The sequence below is a fragment of the Meleagris gallopavo genome, chromosome 1 (genome assembly GCF_905368555.1).
Source record: "Meleagris gallopavo chromosome 1, MGAL_WU_HG_1.1, whole genome shotgun sequence".
Lineage (NCBI taxonomy): Eukaryota > Metazoa > Chordata > Aves > Galliformes > Phasianidae > Meleagris > Meleagris gallopavo.
The window spans coordinates 113,914,872-113,934,248 of NC_139404.1; the positions used below are offsets into that span (position 1 = coordinate 113,914,872).

The window sequence follows — 19,377 nt, forward strand, 5'->3', positions numbered from 1 at the left end:
CCTGCTGTTGCTCATTTACAGTTCTTCTGACCCTTATTTGACTCTCATGCGATTACCTAGGGAGCTTTCCACACCAGCCAACTTTATGCATCTGATATGTCACACTCTCCATTGGCTCCTCAGAGAGTGACCACCTCACCTACAGAGCACAAATGGATGTAAGAGGTGCCTAAATCTGGTCAGAAGGAACACATCGCTTACTGAGATCCTAGACAACAGTATTTTAACTACTTTAAGATATGAACACTGTTCTTATTGCTGCTATGGCTGCAAGTGTATTGATCATAATAACTGTATAATTCTAATTACAGCAATAATAACAATGTATAACAACGGTAGTAGTTGCTTTTATCCATTTAAATTAAAGACTTGATATTCCAAATATGATGACATTTATTTTTCTTGTGTAGAAGAATAGATTGCCTTAACTGTAAGCCAAGATTTTTTCCTAATGGCCCTTCTAGTAAAACACTTCAATCTATTTTTTAAGAAGTTGATGGCAGATTTTTTTATGCTTTTATCTTTTGGCAGTCGGAGCACGTACAAGCTTACAAGTAGATAATTTTTCTGAATTTTAGTTTTCATTTTTAAATATCTAGAATTCATCATAAATATCTTAAACAAAATTATCTGTTTAGAAAAAGTACACCATATATATTCTCAAATGAAAATGGAATGTATCACAGTTTTTTAACTGAAAAAATGTCAGAATGTGGTTCTACAATAAGAAATATGTTTAAATAAATAGTAAACAGCTCTGGATAGGGGAAGAAGAGCAACACAATATAACGTGTTCATTCCAGGAATGTTGTTTTTTTTTTCCCAGATAAGAAATTCTTATACTTCATGTTGATCATTTTATGTATAATATTTCACTACGGGAAATACAAAGAGATTTTAAACTGTCTTTGGGAAACTGTATGTCATATTCTAAAAACAACAAAGGATATTATTGGCCAAAGAGCCATCCAGTCCTTTGATAATAACGGAGAAAAACAGACTCAATAAAAAGTTTAAGGTGAGTAGATTTGGCCTTTTGCCATTTAAAATATTTAGCTTTATGCATTTCCTAATGGAAAATAAGAGTATCTGCAGTACTGGTTTAATATTAGACTGTGCTGGTGGGGCTGTGGCAAGACTAATAATCTGGGAGGAATATTTGGTGACAAACACCATTCTAGCAGGTGGCATTGCATTCCAGCCTTTTGAAGGGCACTGTAGTACCAAATGCTCTCTACTTGTCCATGTTCTGTCTGGGAAGATAATGTTTTGGTCAAGGTCTGCCTCAAGTGTAATTACACTTTACCGCATCCTGGTGAGAATTAATAATGACTGGGACAGTAGCGAGCACACAGTGCTCTCTTCAACTGCAGCCAAAAAAAAGCATAATTAAATCCTCCAGATTTTGCTTCACTATTTGTAGTACTTGTTATTGTCTTACTTTCTCAGCATGATTACCAGGAATGGAACCCAGACAAGCCTCTGTAGAAGTGAGCTGTGGTATGGAAGGCACAAATTGCATTAGTGCTCCTGGGATTGCCAAGCAGAAGCAGTTTTCTCAGCTACATCTTGTTTCAGTCCCGTCCCCTGTAAATCCAAATGAGGCAACTCTGAGGAGACAAAGAACCAGCTTCCTGTTAAGGCAGACAATTTGTCTCTTAGCTCGAACCCCAGTTCTAGCCATCAGAATGGAAACCAGATGGTGGGAAGTACACTGTGGCTTCTCTTGTAGCACAGGCTACAGCACAATAACATATGCCTAAAGCCAGCTATGATAACCTTCTTGCTAGCCCTCCAATTAATCAGAGAATTTACAAATACCTTTCTTAGCTTTATTCTGCTTGCATTTACTCTTTTCCTGTTTCTTTAACGGACTGCCCAGACAGGGCAAGCAAGTGGCAAGACAGATAGTTTCAGAGGTGGGAAAGAAAGAAGTTCACAGTGCAGAAAATGCATGTCCTCTACTGCTGCAGTCTGAATTTTAATTTAGGAATTCTTATTTCTGTGACTGAGTAAAAGGATGTCACCATTCATCCTACCTACCATATATGTTTAAATTCCAATTTTCATTTGAATCTGAAGTACATTTTTGAAGTGTTTCTCTTAAACTCTTGTAGTGTTTTTGTTTGCACCATAGAACAACTTAGTGTGCCCAGACTGGATTCCTTTCAGCTCAAGCCAAGCCTAAGAATATGGTTTGGGAGCACACCTACTGTACTCCAACCACCTGTGGGCATTAGTAGACGAACAACAGTTTGAAGAAAGCATGCCCTGCACTCACAGAGGGTGAGTGCCCAGTGTAGAGCTCTAATGGTTTCAACTTGATGGATCAGCTCCTATTTGACTTGCTATGTGACAGGAAGCAGATGTATTAATTGTGAACCATTTAAAGCTCAGACAGAGTAAACAGTTCTTATTTATGCTGTAATAGAGTTGTTGTGCTGTTTAGGCGTGCATATGTAGAATGAATATATACAGTTACCTCAGGCTGGAGCTGCTTCTGTCAGAGACAGGCTGCTGTAAGACAAATAATCCTAAAATAAGCAAGAAAGGCAGAATTCCTGTATGGGACAGTTAAAACTATTTCGCTTTCCACATTTGGAAGCCAGTAGCTTTATTATCCAAGAGACAGAAACAGTTACGCTACTTCCAAGGTGTGTCCAAAGACTGTGAGTGTGTACACACCAACAAAAAGATCGCAGTTACATGAAATCTGCAGGAGCAGATAGGATCAATTTCCAGCAAATAAAAAGTCAGTGCGAGAATCTACAGCTCATAATTATATCAAGGGAAGATGGAACTGAGGGTGCAATTGAAAGTGGAAGATCAATAGCCTAAGAGGGTAAGATATCTTGCAATAAAACTGAACATTGAGGTTCAGACATGCAGTAGCTTTGAGCCCTTTGGAAGCATTCAAGGATGCACTGTAGTAAATTACAGCTGAAGAGATGATTAGGTTTGCTGCAATTGTCTTAAAGAGAAACACCCATGACATTGCACTGACTAGGACAAGAATAGAACGGTGTCAAATGTTGACATTAGTTTTTCAGACCACTAATGGCAAGGCTAGAATTTGGAGACTCCTGTGTGAGATCTGAGCTAATTCTGTGCAGCCTATTTTTTTATCTTGGGCCAAAAGGATGGAAAGAAATGTATACAGCAGTAACTATGGATAAATCACCTTCCTCTGATTATGATTATCAGGGTAAAAGGCAAACATTTTATTTACAAACTCCCTGAGAAGATCATCAAAGAAGATATCATGCAAAAGACATCTAGATTGTCTTTAGATCCACAAGATGTGTGAGTGCTCAGCACCTTCCAGAACTCCAGAGAGGACCACACAACCTGCAGTGCCCTTCTGGTGGATAAATACAAAAATGTAAAGTAACTCCCTCCAAAATCTACTTTCATAGCCTCGATAATTCTACTCAGTTTTATTACTTCATCTGAAATTCATTAGGGTGCTAATTAACAAATGAAACATAGCTCATTAAACAAAGACACAGACAATGTTATCTCGTTCAGTTTCACCTTGGAAAAAAAACTCAAATCGCACAGACCTTGGAAGTATGGTAAAATGCAGTAAGAGAGAACTAATGAAAATCATTCAGATTTACTGTTTCACTACATACCTTTCCTAACAGAAAAAAAGAAGGTATGGTTGAAAAGTCCTGTTTTCTCTGCTAGTAGAATTGAACAAAGTAATTGAATAAAGATTGGTATAAAACACTGTTAAACTGGATAATAGATTATATTGTCTGTAATCTCATTCTTAAAGGTCACAGGACATTGTAGCTCAATTAAATAGTTATTAGGAAAAAACCCACTCTTTTTTTAGATTTTTAGAAAGGTGAAACTGTTTTGATACTATTCGATATACTTCAGTGAAAAAATATTTTTTTTTCACTGTAGGTTTCAGAAGGATTAAAAGAGATCCAAACATTAATCTTACATCATGAGCAGAACTAAAAATTCTCATACTCTACAAGGTTTTTAAGCATAGTTGCAGCATACCCAGAGCAAGACTTCTAGCAGCAGAAATTGAGAGCTCATTGTCAGACAGCTCATTAGTCTAAAGAGTTACTTACTAAATGGAAATTTCATTCTTTCTGTTCCACACACCAGCAATTCAGGTAAGAAGAAAATGCCCACTTTAAGTATGTACTTACATTCTTTGATGGATCAGGACCATGACAGGGGTTCTTGATCTTCAGCAGATAATTACTGCATAAGGAAAAGGCTGCGGGAACTGGGCTTGTTTAGCTTGGAGAGGGCTGTGGGGAGGCCTCATTGTGGTCTTCCAGTACTTGAAGGGAGCACATAAACAGGAGGGGTAACGAGTTTTTACATGCATTGATAGAGATAGGACAAGGGGGGATGGTTTTAAACTAATACAAAGGAGTCACACTGCCCAAGGAGGTTATGGATGCCCTATCCCTGGAGGCATTCAAGACCAGGCTGGATGTGGCTCTGAGCAGCCTGGTCTAGTGGTTGGTGGTCCTGCATATAGCAGGGGGATGAAACTAGATGATCTTTGAGGTCCTTTTCAATCCAGGCCATTCTATGATTCTACGATCTCAAGGGAGGTGGGAGGCAAATGGATGAGGCCAGGCTCTTCTTGATGATGTGTAGCGATAGCACAAAGAGTAGTGGCCTAAAACTTGTACATAGGAAGTTCCATAATAACACGCAGAACTTCTTTACGGTAAGGGTGATGGAGTACTGGAACAGGCTGTCCAGAGAGGTTGTGGAGTCTCCTTCTATGGAGATATTCAAGACCCATCTGGACAACTAGCTGTGCCACCTGTTGTAGGTTTCCTGCTTTAGCAGAGGGATTGGACTCAATGATGTTTTGAGGCCTTTTCCAGCCCCTGTGTTTCTGTGATTTCCCCATTTTCCTTTGCCTGCAGTCACCCACAGTCCCCAAAAGCACTTCAGCAACCGCAGTGTGAAATGAAAGCTGGTAACTGGTGGCCAGCTGTATCATCCCCCTCCCTCTGGTTTACGAATTGTGTTTCTCTGGCACTGAAGGCCCCTTCTGACAGAGTGGGTTGTCCCTGTGCTCAGAGGCAATCCTTCTCCGCAGAGTGCCAGGGCCCTTGCTCAGTTCTGGCTGTCCTGGCGCAGTTCTGCTGCCGTTCCCCTCTGGCATTACCGTGCAGTTCTGTTTCGATCATGACTCACTCGCTCACCGAGAGCAGCTACCTCGGAGCCAGCCCAGCCAGAACTGGAACAACCAATGTCAAGGTAGGAGGCTGTCTGCGGCTTCCTCCACCAGGGAAACACTGAGACAACAGAACTGTGTGCCATCAGGGAGGCACAACTAGAGAGAGTCAGACAGATTCATGTGCAGTCTGCATTGAATCCACAGTCCAAGGCCAGACAGCCCCAAACTCCCCCACTGATGTATCCAGCAGTATAAGCAGTAACGAGAAAAGGAAAATTGCCATGAGAAAGACTAACAAGAGGAGGAAGCCTGCCTCAAAGCCTGGGGTGCCTCTGCAGAACCCTTGCAGACTCAACGAGTTCTCAGAGAAACTGGTGGATGAAGTTGACAAGCTGCTATCCATCGTTTTTTAGAGCTCATGGCAGTGTGGTGAAGTTCCCCCCGATTAGAAAAGGGGAAATATAACCCCCATTTTCCAGAAAGCAAAAAAAGAAGATCCAGGGAACCACAGGCCAGACAGTCTCGTTTCTGTGCCTGGCAAGATCATGGAGCAGATCCTCCTGAAGGCCATACTAAGGCACATGGAAAATAAAGACGAGGTGATTGGTGATAATCAGTAAGGCTTCACCAATGGTAACTCCCCTTCTATCCATTATTCCTTCCTCTCCAACCTCTGGTTCCTCCTTCATGTTGAGATTTCAAGGTGCTCTATTCTACATTCCAAGCAATGATTGGGGTGAAGAAAGGTGGTCATAGGTGCCTTTAGAGCCTTTCCCCAGCCCCTTGCAGGGGCCCGCAGCTATGGGGCTAGTCACCTCCTGTGACAGCACAGGGAAGGGTTAGAATACCCCAGTCCATGGGTCTCTGGTTCTTCCACATCTGGGAGACAGCAGTCTTTCATCACATAACCCAGCACTACCTCATCGCTGTAAGGTCCATATGGGATTTTGGAAATGTCGCAAACAACAAATAAAACAGTTGTTGTGGAAGGGGAGGTGATGTGCAGTGGTGAAACGTCAGCACCTTCAGCAGTGGCCATCACCTACACAGCAGGGGCAAGGATGAGTGAAGCAAAAGAGAAAGAATGAGAATGAGAGGGGTGAAAGAGAACATGAGCGTCAGGCAGAGATGATCTGGAAGGGTGCTGCCAGAGAGGCAGCTGGCCTCAACCTGCTGCTCGGAGAAAGGCCAAGGATGAAGGAGACACAGAGAAATGACAGGGAGGCAGGAAAGAACAGAATGTGTCATCTGACATGGAGAGAGATGGGCACGGCAGGACTTACTCTTTGTCTGCAAATGCAAGGAAATGGAAATACGCCATGAAGGAAGATGCAATAAATAAGTAAGCAGCCAGATAAAGAAATACACATGACACAAGCAGAGTCAAAAGTGGAAAAATAACCGAGCAGGAGTGAGAGGACGCATGTCAAACCACCTGGCTAGGCTGAAGGGAATTCTCCAAGAGTTCAGAGAGAAAGAGACCTGTACCTCTAAGTCAAAACACAGGAAGAGCTCTGAGTGTGAACAACAAAGTAATCTGCTTTGGCAAGCCATGTGTTTGGAAGATATTCTGCAGGAGACACAACATAGCCACGGCAGGGGTTTTGGCATCCTGTAGAAATGCCCATCCCTGTGCAGACACAAGCTCTGCTGTGGGAAGTTTGCTCCCCTTGCAGACCAGTTCATGATGTAACTGGTATGGAGATGATCTACAGCAGCTATTAAAATGAAGACTTGGTAAAAAAAAAAAAAAACTCTTTGCACTTCTTAGCCAGGATTTTAGTATTTAAAAATATTTAATAAATAATATATAAAAATATATACACATATAAAAATATATAATATATATACATATAAAATATATATACATATAAAATACATAATATATATATACATGTAAAATATATACATATACAAATTTATAATACATTTATAATACATAAAAAAAAATTAGTTCAGCGTTTCTTTTCATTCTTCTCCCGTCTCCACTCTCGAAGATAAAACTCTCTTATTCTCCTCCACGTCTCGCTAGAAAAAAGAGATTCTCAAGTTGTGATTGAGTAATTTTCACCTCAAACAGACTTTGAGAGTAACAAAGAAAAAGCTGCTTCCTCCTTGGATCCCTCTAAAAGAGGCAAGCTACAAATGGGACCACAGCATCAGCAAAGGCAGGAGTGCCAGTACCTGTCTGTTGGCTCAAGCAGCCGGAAGAAGTTGTCAATTGTGACCTCTGCATGGCAGCGGGTGAGGATGACCATTGCCTGGCAAAGGAAGGGCATGAACGTGCTCTGCTTCATGGATGACATGCAGCTGCGCAGGATGTAGACAATCAGTGCCGCCTGAAAGAAGAAGGGAAGAAAGAATGACTTGCTGCATCCTTGACTCTGCAGTAAGTAACCACGGACATTCAGCACATGAGCAGTGCCTGCTCCCTTGACATACTGCCAAGTCCTAAGCCTAAATTTCACACCAATCATCCTGTCCAAGCCCTGGCTTTGTGCTCAGTCTGTGCTTCTTTAGCACAAGAGGCAAATGGCACAAGGCGTACTGCAACAACCAGCAAAAGTCCAAGACACGTGGAAGAAAGTCTCTTACGTCCCAATGGATGTCCTTCCTGTACATCAGCAGAAGGGTGATCATCCACTTCCCAGCTGCACGCACGCGCATTCCTCTGCCTTTCCGGAAGGTATCCTCGATGGCCATCATGAAGTCGACAGTTTGTTCCAGGGGGAAGTTTCTGCACACCATCTGCAGAGAAATGAGAAGCAGGAGAGATCTCATCACTGCACTGCGGCAGCTCTTCAAAACAGAAAGCAGTCTTGAGGGCGTTCTTAGTTCAGCAGCTTGCTGGTCATTCAGGCGGCAATCACAACGCTCCTGCTGTCCATGCCCTGCTATTTATACGGAAGGCGGCTGAGCCTTCTCTCAGCTGCTCCACCCATGGTGTTTGCTTACATGCAAAGCCTACCTCCCAGCAGCCACAGTCACACATGCACATGCACACATACACACACACACACACACACACGCCTGAAGGCCAGACATAGCTCAGCGCCTCCTGCTACTTGCTGAGAAAATTGGTCTCAGCTCATTCTGGAAATGGTGGGTGAGATTGGGGGGAGCAGAGGAATGTGCAGAAGCCTACGCGCTGAGATCCTACCACCCCTTTTTGGGTCCACTTACCCTTGCAATTTTGGACAAGGTCCGGAGCTGAGCAATGGTGCTGCAGTCATTCAGCCCCTCACACAGGCTCCCGATGTCTCCCATTTTGATGACTCTGTTGGCTGCCTTGGCTGGAAAGAGCACGGGGAGAAAAGGGAAGTCATGCTTCTTGAAATGGAACCTCTTTCCATGGGGACAGAGGACAGAGTGGGGACAAGAAGACAGCTGTGCACGGTGCCTCTCCCTCCTGGAAACAGGGCCCAGCCCATGGGGTTCTGGTAATGCTGTGGAGGAGAGCGGAGGGCTGGTGCATGGCCGCTCTACTCACCTTGGATTCGGAGAAGGGAGCTCAGGCAGGTGGCAGCCAACTGGCGGGATGTGGGCATGGGATCACATGTCAGAGGTGCCAGAAATCCCACCAAGGAGCCAAAGTGCTTGCAGGCATCTCCCCCCTGCAGGGATGAGAGGCAGGAACAAAGTTGTAGGCAGCCCCAGCTCTCCCTAGCTTCTCCCGCCTGTGCCTTCCCCACGCAATGGGTGACACAGCATGCACAGCTGGGCGGAGCTCGCCTTCCAGCTCAGGAGCACCAGGGAGGGAGCCAGGGGCATGTGTTGGGGCTCTTTACTCACTTGAAGTTCTTCACAAGCAGCCAGCAGCTGGGAGCAGGTCTGCAGGGCTCTCTTGCGCTCCCACATGTTGTCTGATGTCATTGATTTTTGCAGGACCTGGAACAGAGCATCTGTATGACTGAGGACATCTTTTCTTTCCCTTTCTGCCATCCTTCTCTCTGTCCCTCCTTTCCCAGTACTTTCACTCAGGGCCTGCCCTGTGGCTCCATGCAGCCCCCTGCTCTGCTGAGCACTGGCACTGCTGGCCTGGCTCTCTGCAGACACTCCTTCCTCCTAATCCAGGAGCTTTTCCTCAGCTGTGGCCTGCCAGGGGCTGGCTCCTGCCTTTCCCCTGCAGGGCCCATTTCTCTGCCCATTTCTGAGCTCGCAGTGAGCCGGCATGCCAGCAGGCACCATGCTTTCTCCCTTGCCGCACACATACTCACATGGACTATGTTCTCGAAGAATCCACGGGTGGTCCCTGTCTCAAGCAGGACCGCCATGAGCCGGCCCAGAGCTTTCAATGATGTTTGCTGAAGCTGAAAGCAGAAGAGGGGATTGAGGTGTGGCATCATGGCTGCTGCCAGAGCATAGGTTGTGTATTCTGAGAAAGGGCTCCGACTGAGACGTGGCTGGGAAAATTACAGCAGGTTACCTGCAGGTACTGTGCTGCTTGCTGTAACTTCTTGATCTTCAGCATCATCCTCGCTGAAGGGTGCATCACAATATTCTTGCAGCACAGAGTCAGCATTTCACACATGTCCTTGCTTCCTAATGAAGGCTTCAGCTTGCTGACAGGAGGAAAAAAGGAAGAGAAAACAGAAAGAGCCTTTACTAGTGCTCTCCAGAGTGGTTCAGACAACATCTGAGATTCTCCTAAGCAAAAGCTGCAAAGCAAACACCCCCAGACCATGCTGCTGAGCACTGTCTTTAGCTCCATCAGCACTCGCCGCCGCCCCGGCAGCAGTGAACAACCTCCCTCTTTGAAGGGAAGGAGACCCCAGGTCTCCCTTCTCTTCCCTGCCAGGGGCAGGAGCACCAGGGCCTTTCTCCCTGCTCAGAACCTGAGCTTAGCTGGGCACAACAGCCCAGCCATCTCTCTTGTAGATGTGGCTCCTCACCCTCTACCCCCTCCAGGCCTTCGGAAGCTACCCTAAAGGGGGACCACCTTCCTGCCTGGCCACCCCAGAGGCTCCAATCCTTACCTCAGCTGCTCCAGGGCCAGAACTACCTTGAGGGGCACTGGGGATACACGGGTGCCCAAGTAATACTTCTTCAGCAAGTCCTGCAAGTACCAGAGAGACATTGTCAAAGTGGATAAGGGGCATGTGAGAGCTCTTGTGCGACACAACTGCCACACACCAGCCCCATCACTTCCACATTTCCCACCAAGGCACTACAAGATGCAGCAACTCCACAGCTGGTGGACCTAGCACCCAAAGTCCCCACCAGCTTGAGACGTGTGGCTGAGGGAGGCCTGTATGGCTCCAGGGGAGCAAGCCCCGTGGCACAGCCCAAAACTCCTCTGCAGAGAGCCCTGGCTCTAGGCACTCACCATCAGGATCTCCAGCAGCTTGCTCTTCAAAAAGGGGTTAAAGAAGGCAGAGCCACCCACAGCATGGAAGGCAGAGCTGAAGTCAGTGATGCTCTGCACCAGCGCGAGCTTGTTCTGCAAGTCCTGAGGCCCAAGAGAGAAGAACATTCTTTGAACTGAGGGAAGGGCCAAGGGCTGCAAGGGGGACACGTGGGGGCAACGCTAAGGGAAGGGCTTGGATCTTCATCTGGGCACAAACCGTTCCCCAAGGGACCTTTGGAAAGAGAAGGCCCATTGAAATGGGTATCCCCCCACGTGGAGGGGCTGCAGCTGGGCGCTCTGACACCCTGGCATGCTTTGAGCTCTCACCTGGCAGCTGCAGCTGTACAGCAGCAGGATGTTGCCCACAATGTCTCCCTCCAGGCGGGCAAGCAGCTGTTCCTTGGAGGCTTGCAGTGCCAAGCTGCCATGGGCGAGGATGAGAGCGCTGCGTGTGGCATGAGCTCTCTTGCTGTTCAGCTCCATCTGTGAGGGGAGAAATGCCTTGAGACACTCGCTCAATGGCCCCCAGTGCCCAGCGATGCACCTGGGCTCCCAAGGCAGGAGCTGCTGTGAAAATAAGGCAGAAGAATGCCAAGATGGAAACCCATAACACTTTACCTTCTTGCGCCTGGAAATCCTACTATTCTGGCCTTTGCACAGCCTGGACGCAAACATGGTGAGTGTGTCCAGGACTGCGTGGAAGTTGCTCTCAGCAGCATGGCTGACAAGAGAGATCATTCCCTGCACAAAAGAACAAAGGGCAGTTGGCGCAGGCCTGAACCTACTGGCGCAGTCAGCCACGGTGGCCGGGCTGGTCCTCACTTGAGGGAAGCAGCAGCAGGGAGGAGATTGAAAGGCCTGGAACAGGGCCAGGAGAAGCCCTCTGCCCCAGGGACGAAGCGGGGATGCTCGCAGAATCTGGAAGGAAAGCTCACCTGGGCCTCAGATGGCTCCTCTGCATTTGCTCCCTCCAGGTGCTGCAGCAGCTTCTCTTGGACATAGAGGACTTCCTTACAAGCTCCCAGAACTGTGCCCAGAGCCTTGTACAGGAAAGACTGCATGGGAAGGGAGGAATAAGTTGGGATGTGGTAGCAACGTGACCGGCTGGGAGAGGGCCAGGTGGGAAGGACCCACGCTCCCTGGGAGTTGCTGAGAGCAGCTGCAGGGCCGAGCTTTAGCCAGCCCCCAAGCAGTTTGCAGGCAAAGGCCCTCTGGGGGGAACGGGCTGGAGAAGCAGCAGGAGCAGCCCCTGCGGGCAGGGCAGAAGCCGCAGCTGCAGCCCCAGCCCCAGTTGGGCACCTGCAGCTGCACCGCTGGGTAGAGCCAAGGGCAACCTACCTTTTCTCCAGAGCTACTGGGAGAGCTGCTCAGCTGCCGGCTTAGCTCGCAGCTCAGGGCCTTGGTCCAGGCCTCGTCCTCCATGGTGTCCAGCGACTCCCTCAGGAACTGTTGGAGAGCAGGAAAAGCCAATGTTCCCTTGCCCTTTGCCTCTTCCCACATTCCCAAGTTGCTGCAGCCTTCTGGGGAGAGGTGCCTCAACAACAGTCCCTCTGCCAGCTCCCCCCAGCATTCCCTCCCTGGCTTGTATGGGGGTGGGGCTCCTTGTGGCAGGCAAGCACTTCTCTGCACCGTGCCTCCCAACAATGCTCTACCTTTAGCAGACGATGCTCCCACTCTGTAGAGTCCATGAAGCTCTCATCTTTCCCTGCACAGCAACAAGAAGCAAAAAACTCTTGCTTGGGATCAAGCCACAAAAGAAGAAAAGCAGCAAACCTGGCTTTGCCTGACTCAGCACTGCCAAGCTGGGGCCTGTACCCCCCCCACAATGACCTGTCCCTCCGCACAAACACTGTTCCAACAGGAGCACTTAACTAATGGCTCCAAGACAGCTGTCTCAGGGGACTTGAAGAGCCTATCCATGCCCTGGAATGGGCAGATGCCTTGGGGAAAAGTTCCCTGGGCCTCAGTGCTGTCTCCCTAGAATGGAAACAGCAGCACAGCAAGCAGTGGGCTGCAGGCAACACTTCCCCTCTGCCACGCTGCAGAGCTGCATTTTCACTCTTCCCCTTCCTCTGCCCCCTCTTCCTCCACCTCCACCCATCCCTTCCCACCAGCACTTTACCTTTGAGGCACTGCAGCAGCACGGGGATTTCAGCGGCCCACATGGCCCCCACAGCTCTGTGGATCCTGCTGTGGAGGTTTTGGATAAGCAGCAAGGCAGCGGCTTGGAGTTCACTGCCTGCAAAAGGGCTCCCTGCCACCACCTGAGCGAGAGCAAGGAGAAGCAGGGTCATTTCTGCAGCAAGGGCGGTGGCTTCCTCCAGGAGGGAAGCAGCCTGGCTCTGCTCTGGAGGGCATGGAGCAGCCAGCAGCTTTGCCCATGGTGCTGTAAGCCCAGGTAGAGAACAGCATCCCCAGGGGTGAGGCGGGTGCTGGCACACCCGCCCATGCTGCTTCCTCCTTGAGGCTTGTGGCACTGGTCTCTGGAGCTTCTTCTCACCAGCAGACGTGCCAGGAGTATCCGGGGAGTCAGCAGGGGGCCTGCAGGGATAAAGAAGTGCTGAGTGAGATGCAGACACTCCATGCCCTGCCATACGCACCTCTGCTGTTCCTTCTGGGCGCAAACACAGGTCAGCAGAGCTCACCAGAGAGTTTCTGCTCTTACCTTGAAACATGGAGCTGACAAAATGGGGATCCAGTTCTTCTATCTCCTGCACTGTCAGGTCCCCTCTCTCAGCCAGGGCTCGGATGCAGCGGGAGACGGGGATTAGCATGCCGGTGTACTGGGCTGGCACCACGTACAGCAGCAGCCGTGGCCACAGGAGCTGTAGGGAATGAGGCAGTTGAGCGTGTCAGCGTTCCTGCCTCCACTCAGAGATGAAGAGGACTCTGTGAATTTTCCTGAGTCGTGTGTGGTTCAGAGCACATTGGAGGAGAGACCTGGGGTTTTGGAAGGGGACAAGGAACACGTGGTGCAAAGGCAAGGAGTGGCAGCAGGGCAGAGTGTGACTTACTTTGGTCATCCCTCTCACGGAGACATCCAGAGACCCCAGGATGTCCATGCACAACTCTTGGAGTGCTCCTTCTTCCTGGGCTTCCTGGGCAGAAACATCTCCGGCTGCCTGCACAACAGTGGTGTTGTTGCTGGTTATTCTCAGTTCTCAGGAGCCTCTCAGGAGGCTCAGGTGTGGCCCCACTGCTGCTTCTGTGCCAGCCTCTGAGCAGCAGGGGTTTTCCAAAGGAAGATGCTGCTCACTGTCCTTACCCTTCTTCCTGTGGTGCAGCTGAACTCATTGAAGATGTGTCCCACCACATCCCAGGCTGAGCAGCTCCAGGCATCAGCATTGAGCAGATCCTTAATGAAGTGCAGAATGGCCCTCCTCACCTGCCAGGGTTCAATTTGGGGTTTGATTTTTTTTTATTTTTTTTTTTGCCCTTCGGGCATACACAGAGACAAGAAGAGCAGAGGAGAAGCCTTGGCCCTGAGGTGAAGGCCAGGCCTTAGCACCAGGCTGTGCAATTTCCATGCGCAGCACAGGGACCTGCCCGCTCTACTCTGCCTGCTCACCCCACAGGAAACATTGCGACCATGCATTCAATGCCCCAGCACCTTCCCTAGCACCCCAGCCCCCCCTGTGTTGGCAGCAAGGTCACTTCTTGCCATCGGGCTCTCAGAGGACACAAAGGAGAATGAAAATACTTCCCAGGGTCTGATTCCTTCTAGTACAGCCTCACCAGCCCCTGCCCCGAGGGAAAGGGTATCCCTACCACCCCAACAGTGCTTTCCTTTCCCACATCAGCTCACCTTGGTTCTGGGATCACTGCACAGACACTGCACAGCCTCCACAATCTGGGGCAGCTTCTCTGTGATTGCGGGCTCTGCAAGAGATGCACAGAAGCATACATGGAGGCACAACCTAGATGGCAAAAGCGATCCCTGGAAGTCCCAACCCGTGGTACTGACCGTCAGAGCGAGCCAGAGCACCGAGCAGACCCAGGGCTGCCACACAACCGGCCCTCCTCTGACCACCCAGCTGCGACTGCAGAAACAGGACTGTCTCCTCTGGGCAGATTCGGGCTGCAGGGAGGAAACCCCAAAATGTGTTATCAAGAAACTCGCGCCTGTTCCAGAGGTTTGCAAGAGAGGTTTTGGCCAGGGCACCGCCAACCATAACCAAATTTCCTCTCCTTACCCTGCAGCAGGATGCAGTGGGTCAGCTCTGCTCTGTCAGCCTCGCTGTGCTGTTTGGTGTCATCAGAGAGCTGTGGGAACAAGGTGTGGGAACATTTGAGAAAATCACATCATCACTGAGTATGGAAAAGAAACTGCGCTGCCAGCTCTTGTCTCCCTTGGCAGTCTCAGGAAGAGGAGATGCAGACAAAACACAGCCTGCTCCAGGGGAACATGCATGGCTCTGGAGGAGCCACAGGCATGCAGGAGCTAGGGCTGAGTGGCCATCATAGGCTTGGAGCTTTGCAGTCCTCCTGAGACTTAGCCAAGAGGGGAAACTGCTGTGGGCGCAAGGATAGGCTTCCCTTACCTGGTAGAACACGACTCTGGTGATGGCCAGAAACTTGTCCTCTGGGATAACGGACTGAACTCCCTCTAAGGCCTCCAGGAAGATAGTGAGGCTCTGCAAGAGACCAGGAGAGGAAGAAAGGGCTGAAGCCACATCTAGCCACTTGGGATTAGCAAAACTGATTCCCAGTGGTTTGTCCACAGGGAGAAGCTCCTGCACAGGCATTCTGGTTTGTTCCCCCTTCCCAGCAGCACCAAGAGAGACTCTCTGCTCACAACCAAGCCCTGCTTGGGCATTTTTTGCCCTCTTCTCCCCCATCAGATACACCTGGACTTGGTCCCTCTAGTTGTTAGCAACGAACTCCTCAGGCATTCAGAGCCCAACAGTGATGGTGGTGAAGCCTCCCATCCCCAGGAGTGACTCTTTGCTTCTTTCTGGCCCTGTCCAGGTTCCTTCACTCTTCCTTCACTGAAGAGCCCAGGAAGCCTCAGACCTCCCTTGAACACCTGTTCCTTCTTTCTCCAAGGGCTTCCCGCCTGCTCTCTGCATCCCACTGACCCTTCTTGGTCCTGGCCCCATGTCCACACTGAGCCCAGCACAACGTCTCACCTTGGTCCCCCTGCAGGTGTCTTGGACCTCCTGATACTGGTGCACAAGCCAAAGGATCTGCTCCCAGATGTGGTTTCGGTGCAGTTCCTCTTGCAGGAGGACAGCCATCATGGAAGCCACGGCCTCGAGGACGGCCTGTTTGTCCTGGAGAGGGATGGCAGAGGGCCAGCATAAAAGACTGAAGGTCTGCCCTCCCACAGAGAGGGCTTTCTCTTTCCCTTCCCCTTCCCGATGCCCCTGTGCCCAGCAGGAGATGGGCTTGCTCTGGAGGGCAGGCAGGTTTTCCCCACACCCTCATCCCCAGCTCTCCCTGCCACAGTGCTGTGACATGTGGCTGCTTCCTGGCAAGGAGCTCCAGCCCTGAGCACAGAGCCCCTTTGGGGCCCTTTGCAGAGTCCTCCCACTCCCTCTTGTCACCCCTCTGCTCTCAGCCTGCTGGGCACTGACAGGGCTGCCGTCTTGGATGCCCCAGCCGCCATCCTGGGCTGAGAATGCAGCAGTGCTCACCTTTTCCTCCTTGCAGTCCTGCCAGTTGCTCAGGACAGAGCAGAAGACCTGGTAAAGTTTCTCATAAATCTGCTCTTTCTCCATAAGAGGCCAGGGGCATTGCTTTCCAGAGCACAAGTGAACCTTGACTCCTTCCAACCATTGTTTCACAACTGGAAAAACAAAACAACAACAACAAATAATTAATTTAAAAAAAAAAATGAAACTAAGAAGAAAACAAACAAACAAACAAAAAAACAAACAAACACAGGAAAAAAGGGAGCCCCTGAGAGTCTGCAGCAGGGCAAGGTGCAAGGATTGTCCCAAGCCCCGCTACTCTGGGGCTGGCACTCACCAGCACAAGCAATGCGCAGGGTCCGGCCGCTCCTCACCTGGCCCACCACACTACGCAGGCCCGCCGCCGTCAGCCACATGAAGGAGATGCACTGTGGAGCTGCAGAGAGGAAGGAGATGGGCACGGTCAGAGCCTCAGCAGGGAGGGAGGAGAGGCTGCAGCCCTGCATCCCCCAGCTCTACGCAGATCATGCGCAAGGGGAGAGATCCCTTCCCCGGTTGTTACAGATGCCAGGAGGCTGAGGGCACTCTACCATATTTGCTGAAGAGTTTGCTCAGGGTGACAAGCACAAACTCCTTGGACATCTCCTGTGTGGCCTTCAGGTGGCCCTGGAGCTCGGCCATCACCAAGGAGAAGTGTGTCCGGGCCAGAGCCACCAGGACATTGCTGGCAGCCGTTCTCACGCTGTCCATCACGCCCTGAAAAAGAGTCACAGGTGACACACGGCACAGGAGACTGCCCAAGACCTTCCCTTGGAAAGGCTAAGCCACCACCGTCCGCCAGCAGAACACCAGCGCGGGCAGATGGCTCCCTTTGCCTTCAGGAGTGACCTCTCACCTGGGCTGCTGTCAGGTCCTGGGACACCTCTGCCAGCAGCCGGTTCACCACTCCGCCGGGTGGGCGACTGTCATCTTCACACAGGACGTGCTCCAGCTCGCAGTACGCTTGCGCTCGGTCACCCTGGGGACAGAGATAGGTCACGTTTTGCTTTGCCCTTGTTCCTGGGGAGCCGCCAGCTGCCACCCATCGCTATGCCAATGTGCTACCGGGGCCTGGCACCCACGGGACCGTGGGACTGGGCCAGGGTCTGATGATTGGACATCCCCAGCTCCCCTCCTGGTCTTGCAGGCGCTGCAGCAGTAAAGTCACAGCAGAGGCAAGGACAGGGTTTTCCACCCTGCCTCTCTCCCTGCGACGTGTACGTCTGGGCATGCAGCCCACACAGGCAAAGAGGCCTGGAAGGAAAGAGCAGAGCAGCTGTCGCTGGTGTTGCTTGGAGCCAGGGCCGAGCATCCGGCCAGCTTTGGGAGGAACGCTCCTCCAGCCCCACAGTGGGGGTGGGCTGTGCTGGCACATGTGTGGTCAGCAGGTAGAGGGAAGAGAGCCTTCCCGTTGCTGGGGTACTGGGGAAACCACGGTGGGCAGCTGCACTCAGCAGAGCAAGGGCAGTGCTGCTGGCACGTCCTAAACAGGCACTGGAGGCACACACGTGCTCGGGCAGCGTCACGGTGTCCAGAGGGGTGGAGGGACCTCACCTCGAAGGGCTTTCCGCCGCTCCATCACAGCAGGATGTTTCCCGATAGAAACAACACTCTCTCTGGGTTCACTTCCTGCGCGTCCCACAAGCGGACTGAGCCACCGCTCCCACCACTGCCACGGGCGAAAGTGACAGCAATTGTGACATCACACTGAGGAGTGCCCCCTCACAGAGAATGATGTGCCCTGGGCTGGGGAGCAGACGCATGCAGGGCAACCTTGCAGGCCCCAAAACACAGCTCGTTTTTGTGAGGAACTTGGCTCCAGGGTGGACACATTCCACACTGAAGCAGGGAATAACCTGAGCAGATGAGGGAGTGCCCTGGCGGGGAAACAGCTGCCGGGCACCGTTGCCCGGCATTGTCTTAGTGACTGGGGACTCTATGCTGGGAGGTACTGGGGCCCCCATCTGCTGCCCAGATAATCTTTTCAGAGAGATTTGCTGTCTTCCAGGGGCACGTGTCAGAGATGTTAACATAGGCGACACTGTTTTGGGTGCATGCTACAGGCCACCTGATCAGGAGGAGGAAGTGAACGAGGCCTTTTACAAACAGCTGGAAGTAGTCTTGTGATTCTCAGCACTGGGAATTATGGGGGACTTCAACCATCCTGATACCTGTTGGCAAAGTAACACAGCCAGGCACACAAGGTCCAGGTGGTTCCTGCAATGTATTGATGATAACTTTCTGGCACTGGTGGTGGAGGAGCTGATCATAGAATCATAGAATCATAGAATCATAGAATCATAGAATCACAGGTTTGGAAAGGATCTGCAAGTTCATCTAGTCCAACCTTCCTTCCATTACCCTTGCTACCACAAGCTACTAAATCATATCTTGTAGCTCTTCATCCAGATGCCTCTTGAACACTGCCAGGGACAGAGACTGCACTACCTCCCCGGGCAGGCCATTCCAGTGCCTGACCACTCTCTGAGAGAAAAAGTTCTTCCTTATGTCTAATCTAAACCTCCTCTGGCACAACTTGTGGCCATTTCCTCAGGTCCTGTTTGTTGCCTGGGAGAAGAGGCCAAATCCCTCCTCATCACCCCTCCTCCCTTCAGGCAGTTGTAGAGTACAGTGAAGTCTTCCCTGAGCCTCCTCTTCTCCTGACTAAACAAACCCCGCTCGCTCAGCTGCTTCTCAAAAGATTTGGGCTCCCGACCCCTCACCAGTTTTGTTGCTCTTCACTGGACATGTTCCAGGGACTCAATGTCTTTCTTGTAGTGAGGGACCCAAAACTGAACACAGTACTTGAGGTGCAGCCTCACCAGTGCTGAGTACAGATCACCTCCCTGCTCGTGTTGGCCGCGCTATTTCTAATGTAGGCCAGGATGCCATTGGCCTTTTTGGCCACCTGGGCACAGTGTCAGCTCATGTTCAGCCGAGCATCAACGAACACCCCCACGTCCTTTTCCTCTTCACAATCATCCAGCCACAAAACCCCAAGCCTATAGCACTGCATGGGGTTATTGTGGCCAAAGCGCAGGACCCAGCACTTGGCCTTGTTGAACCTTTGAAGGGCCTCCCTACCCTCAGGCCGGTTGACACTACCTCCCAATTTGATGTCATCTGCAAACTTATTGAGAGTACCCTCATTAATCTGCCTGAGGTTAGGGAGGCCATTCAGAGGGATC

At 50.4% G+C, this 19,377-nt stretch overlaps 1 protein-coding gene across 1 annotated transcript; it reads right to left on the reverse strand.

Moving 5' to 3' along the window:
- Positions 1-6,593: 6,593 nt before the first annotated feature.
- Positions 6,594-17,768, reverse strand: LOC109364261 (maestro heat-like repeat-containing protein family member 2B). The gene is made up of 31 exons (XM_085216857.1): positions 17,744-17,768; positions 17,324-17,443; positions 17,046-17,170; positions 16,741-16,906; positions 16,488-16,586; positions 16,154-16,305; positions 15,647-15,790; positions 15,059-15,151; positions 14,711-14,780; positions 14,482-14,595; positions 14,323-14,396; positions 13,783-13,902; positions 13,532-13,639; positions 13,183-13,342; positions 13,018-13,058; positions 12,640-12,781; positions 12,170-12,222; positions 11,856-11,963; positions 11,453-11,572; positions 11,136-11,258; positions 10,845-11,000; positions 10,497-10,619; positions 10,147-10,226; positions 9,597-9,732; positions 9,388-9,480; positions 8,963-9,058; positions 8,661-8,784; positions 8,354-8,463; positions 7,766-7,918; positions 7,355-7,509; positions 6,594-7,198 (listed from the first exon to the last, which is right to left on the reverse strand). The coding sequence occupies exons 1-31, from the start codon at positions 17,766-17,768 to the stop codon at positions 7,126-7,128; spliced, it is 3,456 nt and encodes a 1,151-aa protein (XP_085072983.1). The 3' UTR covers positions 6,594-7,125.
- Between the last annotated feature and the right edge of the window lie 1,609 nt (positions 17,769-19,377).

Bases quoted from the DNA above. Each gene is read 5' to 3' on its own strand.
- LOC109364261 (XM_085216857.1), bottom strand. From the start codon at position 17,768: ATGGAGCGGCGGAAAGCCCTTCGAG. The intron at 16,306-16,487 runs GTGAGTGCCAGC...TTGTTTTTCCAG, and splicing joins CCTGCGCATTGCTTGTGCTG to TTGTGAAACAATGGTTGGAA. The intron at 12,782-13,017 runs GTGAGAAGAAGC...GCTCTCGCTCAG, and splicing joins TACTCCTGGCACGTCTGCTG to GTGGTGGCAGGGAGCCCTTT.